General features: G+C 35.7%; 1 protein-coding gene across 1 annotated transcript; it reads right to left on the reverse strand.

Moving 5' to 3' along the window:
• Window positions 1–1,178: 1,178 nt before the first annotated feature.
• Window positions 1,179–4,348, reverse strand: LOC108197905 (uncharacterized). Its single transcript, XM_064082973.1, has 4 exons — window positions 2,903–4,348; window positions 2,260–2,650; window positions 2,002–2,123; window positions 1,179–1,817 (listed from the first exon to the last, which is right to left on the reverse strand). Exons 1-4 carry the CDS (start codon window positions 4,346–4,348, stop codon window positions 1,179–1,181), a joined length of 2,598 nt encoding a protein of 865 aa, XP_063939043.1.
• Between the last annotated feature and the right edge of the window lie 6,416 nt (window positions 4,349–10,764).

A 10,764-nucleotide genomic window follows, 5' to 3' on the forward strand; every position in this document is an offset into this window, starting at 1 on the left:
TCTTTTCATACCTAATGACCTTAGCATATTGTGATTATGATTCCTCTTCTCAATCGACCTCACACTACAAGAAAAACAGCCTCAGACAACACACGTTACACAATAGTTCGAAAAAATTCTGTTGTGCCATTCCGACATACAACGGCGAAATATTTTTTCTTAAAATACAGTTGTCTGAGAGCGGAACAGACATTGGTTACGTAAACTATTGTCTATTTGATAATATTCAAAACTCGACAGACAAGCTTTATTTTTGGAAGTGTTGTTTGACATTGTTAACACAATGGTCTAGTAACCGTTGTGAATCGAGGTGGTTAAGACAATGGTTTTTGATGTAGTGTTGTGTAATTCAGACTGTGGTTTTTTCGTACCATTGTCTTATTTTGTCTCCAACAATGGTTAATAAATACCATTGTAACGTAGGCAGCTAATAGACAATAGTTATATATATGCTCTGTTATTTATAAGGTTTTATAACAACGTGTATGGGAAGCCATTGTGTAAAGTGCAATGCTTTACACAATGGTTTTAAAAAACCGTTGTCTATTTACTGATGATAAAAAAAATAACTTGAAACTATCATCAGCCAACCAATACCAACCAAAATGCTAAACCAATATAGAGCAAAGCAAAGTTCTCAGACCAAACCAAAGTTCTCAACAGAATCAACCAACTACAAATGCATTAAGAAACTACAATCATCAACCAAATTCACTAACAAACTATAATCAGATAATACATAAACCAAACAAAATAATCGAATAACACATTATGTTAAGATTCCATCAGTTCTTGAGGCCATTTAAGATAGAGAATCATGGGACCTGGACTTCAAATTAAAATCCAAGTGTTGCAAAGGCAGGCAAGTGAATGTCAGTACCATTGTGGATGTTATCCATTCTTTTACGACCATTGAATGATTTTTTTTGCTATGTAAAACCATCATCTATCAAAACAAGACATTCATATCTTATCAAGGTAGATGATGATTTTACCACAGCAAAAATAATCTTATCAATGTATAATATCAACCGCAAGGCATATGGACACCACTGGAGAGCTCTCGAAGGCACCCTGCACACCCTGAAAAATCAAAAATTAATGAATTAGATACATATGCATGGTTTTAATTCCTTATAGATAATTCAACTTAAATAAGATGTTATTATGTATTACCCTCATGCAAGCTGAATCAATTCGTCTTCCTCCCGCATGTAGTTAGAGTTTTGTTCCTCGTGTTCGTCAACAGTGGGGAACATTGGCACATCTAGCTCATTCTCAAGTTCAATTTCTACGGATCCTTCATTTTCATCATCACTTTGATCATAATAGTTCTTGTCAGGTAATCTCAACACAACAGACCATATTTTCTCAAGAGGGTCATCAATATAACAAACTTGCTTAACATGTTTCCCTAAAACAAATGGATCATTTACAGAACCTAATTTTTGTAAATTCACCAATGTATATCCTAAGTCATCTACTTTAACCCCCCTGTTCATATCTACCCAGTTACAATGAAATATAGGGACTCTAAACTCGTTATAGTCTAACTCCCATATACTAGTTATTACTCCATAATATGTATGTGAAGTGTGTTGAATATCCATACCCTTACTCTGCACAATCATTGTATCTGCAACAACACAAACATCGCTGCCCTGAACTTGTCGTTTATCATCACGCTCTTTCGTGCTATAAGTTACACCATTAATTTTGTAGCCGCTGAATGTTGGAACATCCTTGTTGGGGCCTTCCGCAATCCACATGATCTCTTTAGTTACCTTATTCTTGTCATCAACCAACTCTGACTTAATCTGTCCAATTAAAATCAAATTTACTCGTCTAAATCAAACTAAATTCAAAATCATAAAAAAACTGAATTAAAAATTGCAAACATATACCTTTTTCTGGAATTAAAATCATAAATCACTCCAAGATCTAGTTTTGAACAATAATTTCCAGAACAATAAGCTACATTAATTGATCAAATCATTATACCTTTTTCTGTAACCATTTAGGAAATTCATCATTTTGCTTGTTTTTTAGCCAGTGTTCGTCATTCTCATGTTGTGGATATCTCATCATCAAGTGCGCCATATGTTCGCTGCAAGTAAAAGCAACTGCATGTCAACATGTTGATAAAAATACAGAAAATAGGGAAATAAGAAACACAAATTTATATAACTTACTCTAAATATGGCCTAACGTCATTGATATTTTGAAGAGCACACAAATGAGCTAGGTGCAATTCCTTACCGTTGGGCTTTATCATTGTTGCACCTGATAAGGGTCTACATATTGTATCTTCATTATGTTTAGTATCTTGATGCAATCCTGTAGTATCTTCCAAGTCAACCAAACATTGCACAACCTCTTCTGCACAATACCCCTCGGCAATACAACCTTCTGGACGAGCTGGGTTCCGTACATACCCCTTGAAGGTCTTCGTATACCTCTCGAAAGGATACATCCAGCGTAGAAAGATTTGCCCGCAAAGCTCAACCTCTCTCACAAGATGAATTGAGAGATGTATCATCACATCAAAAAACGACGGGGGAAAGTGCTCCTCTAGCTGGCATAAGGTTTCGATCAACTGAGACTGCAGTTTTTCTAATTGATCTATCTCGATGACTTTGCTGCAAATTGCCTTGAAAAATAGGCAGAACCTAATAATTGTGCACCTGACCTATTTTTGAAGGCTTGATCTAATTACAATTGGTAGTAAGTGATGCAATATTGTATGGCAGTCATGAGATTTCATACCAACAAGCCGAAGTTTTTCCATTTTTACCAGATTCTTGATGTTTGAACAAAATTCATCTGGCAACTTCATCTTAAAAAAGGATGAGCAAACAATTTTGTTTTCTGCATTTAATAAGTTCCAGGATGCTAAGGGTACCTTCTCTTTCTTTCCAGGAGTTTTTGGCCTCAGCTCCGTTCTTATTCCCATCTCAGCCATGTCAAGACGGACAGACTCTCTATCTTTAGTCTTTCCTGGAATATTTAGTAGAGTACCAACCAAAGCTTCACAGATATTTTTCTCGATGTACATTACATCGAGGCAATGCCTAACTGGAAAAAACTTCCAATACTCAAGTTGGAAGAATATATAAACCTTCTTCCATATGGGTCGAGGTTCACCCTTCTTCCATCGAGGTTGGCATTGTTTCTTACCAAAGACATGGCTCCTTAGATGTTGTACTCTTTCAAAAACTTCCTCTCCAGTTAAAGGAATTGGAGCAACGCCCTTCTCCACAGTGTTATCAAAAGCTGATTTTTGCCTTCTATATGGATGTTGCCTTGGTAACCACCTCCGATGCCTCATAACCACTGTCTTGCGGTAATTAACCAGCCTTGTAGCATTTGTTTGATCAACACAAATTGTACAAGCATTATACCCTTTAGTGACATTTCCAGACAAACAGCCTAAAGCTGGATAATCACTTATTGTCCATAATAAAATTCCCCTAAGCATGAAAAACTCTTTCTTATATGCATCGTACACTTGCTTCCCATGCCATAACTCCTGTAAATCTTCTAAAAGCGGTTGGAGGTACACATCAATATCATTTCCTGACTCAGTCGGGCCAGATATCAACAAGCAAAGCATTATATATCTTTTCTTCATAGAAAGCCAGGGTGGAAGATTGTAAATCGATAACAATACATGCCAGGTTGAGTGATCAGTACGATTTCCGTGGAAAGGATTGAATCCATCAGATGATAAAGCCAGTCGAAGGTTCCTAGTCTCTGATGCGAATTCAGGCCACTTTTGGTCAACATCTTTCCATGTTTTTGAGTCTGCTGGATGTCTCAATTTACCATCTTTTTTTCGCTCGATATCATGCCATGTCATGTTCTTTGAAATGTGGTCTGTATTGAATAAGTTTCTCAATCTTGGTATCAACGGAAAATACCATAAAACCGTAGTAGGGACCCCTTCAAGTTCCTCTCCTTTCTTGTTTAATTTCCACCTTGAGGCCTTACATATGCGGCAAACAATTTCATCCTCATCTCTCTCGCCACGGTATAGAAGACAATCGTTTGGACATACGTGAATCTTTTCATACCCCATTCCTAGCAGACATAAGGTTTTCTTGGCTTCATTAAAGGAGGATGGGATAGTGTTACCTTCTGGAAGCATAGAACCAAGCAAAATTAAAACTTCAGAGAAGCATGAATCAGACATATCATGCTTTGCTTTCAAGTTGTACAGTTTAACTAACGCTCTTAACTTAGTGTAACTCTCACATCCGGGATAAAGAGGTTGTTGTTCACTTTGAACATGGTTAATAAAATCTAATGAATTCGAAGAACTGTAATAATCTTCATCACCACCATCCATTGCTCTGTAGACGTGGCCATCAAATTCAGTACTGTATGTCTCATCTAAAGAAGGACTCCCAGCTAAATTTGTCTCACCATGCCATATCCAACGCGTGTAAGTTTCATCAATTCCATGTTAGAAAAGATGGTTTCTAATTAACAGTCTGAGATTTTCATGATTTAGTGTGTGCGCATTTTGGACATGGACAACTTAGTTTTTCTGCATTACACCCATGCTTAGAAGCAAACATCAACAATTCTTCTACACCTAATTGATACTCTCTGCTTCTTCTATCAGCTCTCAACCACGATCTATCCATATTCCAATGATTCAGGGGGAGACGACCTTCTGCAGATTAAGGAACAAATTGAGTGCCAAATAAATTTCATATCCGAATTTCATGCCTAAAATTAAAATCCTACCTATTCTTAACAGAATTAACAAACTATATACAATCAAAAATTCTTAACATAATAAACAAACTATAAATATCATCCAAGAATAGCCATATATAAGCATAAAAAGTTAAAATTTATTCAAATCATTCTTGCCTAATCATACCACAATCAAACCCCAATCAAACCCCCATGAATACCACAATCATACAACTGAGCAGCCTAATACTATGCCTAATCAAAACCCCTACTTCCACAACCTCAGCCAGGCTCAACAAATGCATATTACAAGTATTAAAACAAAATCAAAACATATATGAGCATAAAAATAGATCCCAAAAACAAAATTAAGTGCAAAATATAGAATATATCAAAATACAAATAAAATACCTCAGAAATAACTGTGAATCTCGTTTTGATTACAACCCTTTCGTTAAATACCGAATGGAGAATGGTTCAGTCAAATGAGATATGAGATGGAGATGTGTAAGATGAGATATGAGATGGAGTTGAGACAAAGATTTGTAGAATTGAAGATTTGGAGATTTGAAGATTCAGAGAATTGAAGATTCGGAGATTTGGGCATGAAAACGAGATTTGGAGATGTGGAGATTCAGACACAATAAATGAGATGCGGCTGTAATGAGATGTGGAGATAAGGGTTATACGCTTTAGTCTTTAGTGTTACACAACTGTTTAATTAACGGTTGTAAGGAGACAGTCTTAAGAACGGCTCCACATAAAACACTGTTGTATGACAATTAAACTAAAAAAAAGTTAAAATAAAAATGAACCAAATTACTATGGATCGTTGGATTTAAACCGATCTAGATCTTGGCCGTCAATACAAATTAGATATTATTTCATTTTCCTCTACCTAATTTCCAAATTTTATTTCTATTTAGACAACGGTTTTTTTAAAAGAATTTAGTTCCCCCCAAAAATTTAGTTTCCCACTTCTTTTAAAATTTCGTTTCCGCCCTTAGTTTTAAAATTTTCAAATCACAATAGACAACTAAACCGTTAAAACACCATTGTCTATTAAACATTAGAGAACAAAAAAGACCTTTTTATAATAAGATAAAATTACTATTATGGCTAATTTTGTTATATAAGCATATAAATAAGAATAAAAAAAATTGACAAAAATTGCACATGACTAATATTGATATATCCTGACATCCGTACGGTTATATCATCGAAAAAAATATTTTAAAATTAGTACGGAGCAAATCGTATAGATAACAAAAGTTCTATTCAGTACGTCCTATACTGGAAGCATAAAAGACATACTAATACTCCTGTCCGGGTCTAATATTAACAAAGATTTTAAGAACGAGATAGTATCTTAACCGAATACACATAATCCCATGAGGACACACGCTGTAATCTTATATCTTGTAACAAGGATTTAGATATTTTCGAAACGGGAATCTTTTAAGAACGAGATAGTATCTTAACCGAATACACAGAATCCCGTGAGGACGCGCCCTTTAATCTTATCTTTGAACAAGGATTTAGATATTTTCGAAACGGGAATCTTTTAAGAACGAGATAGTATCTTAACTGAATACACAGAATCTCGTGAGGACGCGCCCTTTAATCTTATCTTTGAACAAGGATTTAGATATTTTCGAAACGGGAATCTTTTAAGAACGAGATAGTATCTTAACCGAATACACAGAATTTCGTGAGGACATGCCCTCTAATCTTATCTTGTAACAGGGATTTAGATATTTTCGAAACGGGGGGGGGGGGGGGGGGGTTTAAGAACGACATAGTATCTTAACCGAATACTCATAATCCCGTGTGGACATGCCCTGTAATCTTATCTTGTAACAGAGATTTACATATTTTTGAAATTGGAACCTTTTAAGAACGAGATAGTATCTTAACCGAATACACAGAATCTCGTGAGGACATGCCCTCTAATCTTATCTTGTAACAGGGATTTAGATATTTTCAAAACGGGAAACTTTTAAGAACGAGATAGTATCTTAACCGAATACACATAATCCCGTGTGGACACGCCCTGTAATCTTATCTTGTAACAGGGATTTAGATATTTTCGAAATTGGAACCTTTTAAGAATGAGATAGTATCTTAACCGAATACACATAATCCCATGAGGACACGCCCTGTAATCTTATCTTGTAACAAGGATTTACATATTTTCGAAATTAGAACTTTTTAAGTACGAGATAGTCGAATAATATATGGATTTCGAATTTATTCATATCCAATTTAGAATAATTCACGTATCACGTGTACCAAAATCCGTCCGATTTATGCTAAAATGCCCCGAATTTTCAATTCATTTCGATTAATCGATTGATTTTGATTTTTCGTTCCCCCTGTTTTTTCCTACAAACATTTCGCCTAAGACCCTTCCCAAACACACTTGTCCAAACACACTTTTCTAAAGACACTTGTCCAAACACAACACCCGCTCTGAGTCTCGACTCTCTCACCATTCTCCGACTCTCGAATCACTCACCATTCTCCGACTCTCGGCTTACTCACTCTCAGCTAATCATCACTCACTCTCGACTCTCGGGTTTTAAGGTACATTCTCATTGTGTTTGATTTGGGCCTTTTTGTAAAGAGTTTAGTGATGATCTATTTTAGGGTTTATTTGTATCTTTACTTCTCTACATATGTAGAAATCACCATTTATTTGTATTTTTAGTGTAATTTTCTGCAAGTATTTTAGGGTTTATTTTAGTGATGTATGCATGTATGTGTTTATGTGGATTGCATGTTTGGGTTTGATATATGGGGTTTGATATCTGGGGTTTGATATTTGGGGTTTCATATTTGGGTTTTGATATATGGGGTTTGATATCTGGGGTTTCATATTTGGGGCTTGATATTTGGGGTTTCATATTTGGGGCTTGATATTTGGGGTTTCATATTTGGGGCTTGATATTTGGTGTTTCATATTTTGGGTTTGATATCTGGGGTTCTATATTTGGGTTTCGATATATGAGGTTTGATATCTGAGGTTTCATATTTGGGGTTTGATATATGGGGTTTCATATTTGGGGTTTGATATATGGGGTTTCTGGGGTTTGATCTCTTGAAATGATCTCTTGAGTACTCATACTATTTCAATCTGTCATTACTATATCGTTTGCTACCATGTGAATTCTGAGAAAATCTGTCATTACTATATCGTTTGCTACCATGTGAATTGTGAGAAAATCTGTCATTACTTATATTGTTTGCTATCAGTAGCTTCACTTGAAATGATCTCTTTAGTACACTGAATAGTTCTGTTTGGTGTTTCATTTTTTATTGTATAGACAATGACTAATTTAAAGAGAAAGAATTCCTCAAAGGCGAAGTCAACTCGATCTTCACCCCATCCAGCCATGATGAACGTGCTAAGGGCTTTAAGGAAAACACGATCCATGAACAAGAAGAGCGAAAATAGCCAAAAAAAATCGACTGAAGAGGCATCAACAAAGAAGAAACCAATCTCTCAAAAATTACAAAAGCAATTGAATAAGAAAAAGAAGCGAGCCAAGGTTGATACCATACCAAACCAAACTCAAGGACTTAAATTATTGAAGCGTGGATGTGTGACAATGCATAGAATTATTAGACGGAAGATGATGGGTGTCAAGATAAAGGTCCATTTCAATGCAAAAGGAGAGTCGCTTGGTGATCAAGGGGCAGAGTTGCAGTCATATATTGGTGTTTTAGCAAGAACTAAACCTCCAATCTGGCATGATACCTGGAAAGATGTGCCAGTTGACACAAAAAATAAGATTTGGGATTGTGTGCAGGTTGAATTAAATTATTTGTAATCGTTTAATAGTTATTCATTCACTTATTTGTGTTCTAACTCTACTTTGGTTGGTCGGGGATATATGCAGATGGCTTTTATTGTACCCCAGACAGCTAAGAGAATGGTGTTGAACTCAGCAGGTCAGAAGTGGAGAGAGTTTAAATGTCGGCTGACCAAACACTACATTTTACCCTGTGTGGATCAACCAGAGATGTCGCGGACTATTCGTTCATAGAAAAGTCTGACTGGGATATATTTGTGGCTGATCGCACATCTGCAGAGTTTCAGGTATGTCTTCACTTAGCATCTGACTTTTGAAATAACCCAAGAACTGTGGCATGTTATCTTTAATCCAATTAGGTATTGTCTAATAAATAGTTACGCCTAAAAGCTTTGCTCAAATAAGCCTATATGAAAAGTAAATTTTTGCTGTACAGGATTGTCTCTTTAAAGTCACCTTGCAGGAGATGAAATATTTATGTTAAGTTAATTCAGTGTAGGAGATGAATATTTATGTTAAGTTAATTCAATATATTATTTTTTAGTACTATAGATGTCCTGACATCAGAACAAGCATCATATAGAATAATTTTTAATGTGCTATTTTCTTTTAGTAGCATTGTAGGTAATAACAGATATCTATAATTTCTAATACACCCAATTTGATTTCTAATGGTGTACTATAACCTCATTTGTGTATGTCATGCAGTTAATTCATGAAGAACAACAACAAAGAAGTCAGTTGATTAAGTATCCGCATCGTATGTCGCGAAAAGGTTATGCTAATCTTGAACAAGAATGGGTTAGTAAAAAATAAACAACAGTCCTACTTTTTGCATTCATTCTATATATAAAGCATGATAATATTTTTACTAAGGTGATGATCCTCTATATGAATGCAGTGTGAATCTCATCCAGAAACAGAGGAGGTGGATAGGTCGATGACTTGGGTGTTAGCTAGGAAAGACAAAGATGGAAAGTTTTTAAGTGATGATGTTCAAGAAAAAGCTAAGGAAATTGTAAGTTACTAAATTCTATTCTATCTATGAATAATATCTCACAACAATGAGCAGAACTGAATCGGCTTTACCAGATTGTCTTTATTAAATTTAATTTTTATATTTTAATTGTCAATCAAATATAACCTCATATTAAATACTTCTGTTTGATGCTTATTTTGTAGGATCGGTTGAAGGAGGAGGTTAAGCAGGGTACACTGGTTGTTGAAGGTGTTGATGACGTGTTAACAAAGGCGCTTGGAAAGGCTGAGCACGGAGGAAGAGTACGTGGCCAAGGAAAGCATATGAGGCAGTCTGTTTACTTCGATCTTCCAAGACAAAAAAGAGCAAAAACAATGGATGAAAAGATACGTGAAGGAGTTCAAAAGTTTATGGCAGAGGAGACTCCGAGGATCATTAAAGAGAGAGATGCTTTCTGGGCTACTGAAATGGAAAAACTCAAAATTGAGTTATTGAAAAAGGTTGTACCAAATGAGGGTAGTCCATTCCATGCTTCCCAGCAAGCAAGTTGCTCTCATTCTAAGGATGCAGCTGTTCAGGATCTTGATAAACCTGAAGTGGCAAGGAAGATATGTGTTGACGCTGTCCCAGAAGATGAAAAGGAAATAAGTGACAAAGCTATGGCTGCGGAAGAACTTGAAGATTTTCATAATACTGATGAACCAGTTATTGTGAAGGATGTTGATGTTATGGAGATTGATAAAAATGAATTCACAGATGAAGGGAAAGTGGTAGCTTCTGAGAATAATGAATGCCAACTAGCAGTTGGGTCAATAAGCAATATTGTGGCTTATGCAAAAATTGACGAAGTCCCGGTTGTTGAAGGACTGGAGCAGACTATACATGGAGTAAGGCTGGCAGGAGATAATGCAAGAGTATCCATCACTAAAGTTCTACAAAGTGATGCGAAGATACCATTCCCCATTGGTGATGAAATTGTTACTGTGCTACAGGCCGTGGGAACCTTTGTTGCATGGCCGAGGGACATGATTGTTGTGGAAAAAAGTAACACAACCAAAGTTGTGCATGATCCAAAGGTTAGAATTAAATCTTTATATATTAAACTTGTTCAATTTCGGTCTGTATATTTAACATGTTTGATTTTGTTTTTACTAATTTGAAGTGCTTCTTTTTTTAATTTTTCAGAGAGGCAAAAAAGGTCCTGGCAAGAAAGCAAGGAAGACATATAAACTGGTTTAGGATATTCAACCAGAGCTTGTTGTTCCG

This window comes from Daucus carota, chromosome 8 (assembly GCF_001625215.2).
Source record: "Daucus carota subsp. sativus chromosome 8, DH1 v3.0, whole genome shotgun sequence".
NCBI classification, from domain to species: domain Eukaryota; kingdom Viridiplantae; phylum Streptophyta; class Magnoliopsida; order Apiales; family Apiaceae; genus Daucus; species Daucus carota.

Bases quoted from the DNA above. Each gene is read 5' to 3' on its own strand.
- LOC108197905 (XM_064082973.1), bottom strand. From the start codon at position 4,348: ATGGATGGTGGTGATGAAGATTATTACAGTTCTTCGAATTCATTAGAT. The intron at 2,124-2,259 runs GTAAGGAATTGC...GTTGACATGCAG, and splicing joins AACAATGATAAAGCCCAACG to TTGCTTTTACTTGCAGCGAA. The intron at 1,818-2,001 runs GTATAATGATTT...TTAATTGGACAG, and splicing joins CTAAATGGTTACAGAAAAAG to ATTAAGTCAGAGTTGGTTGA.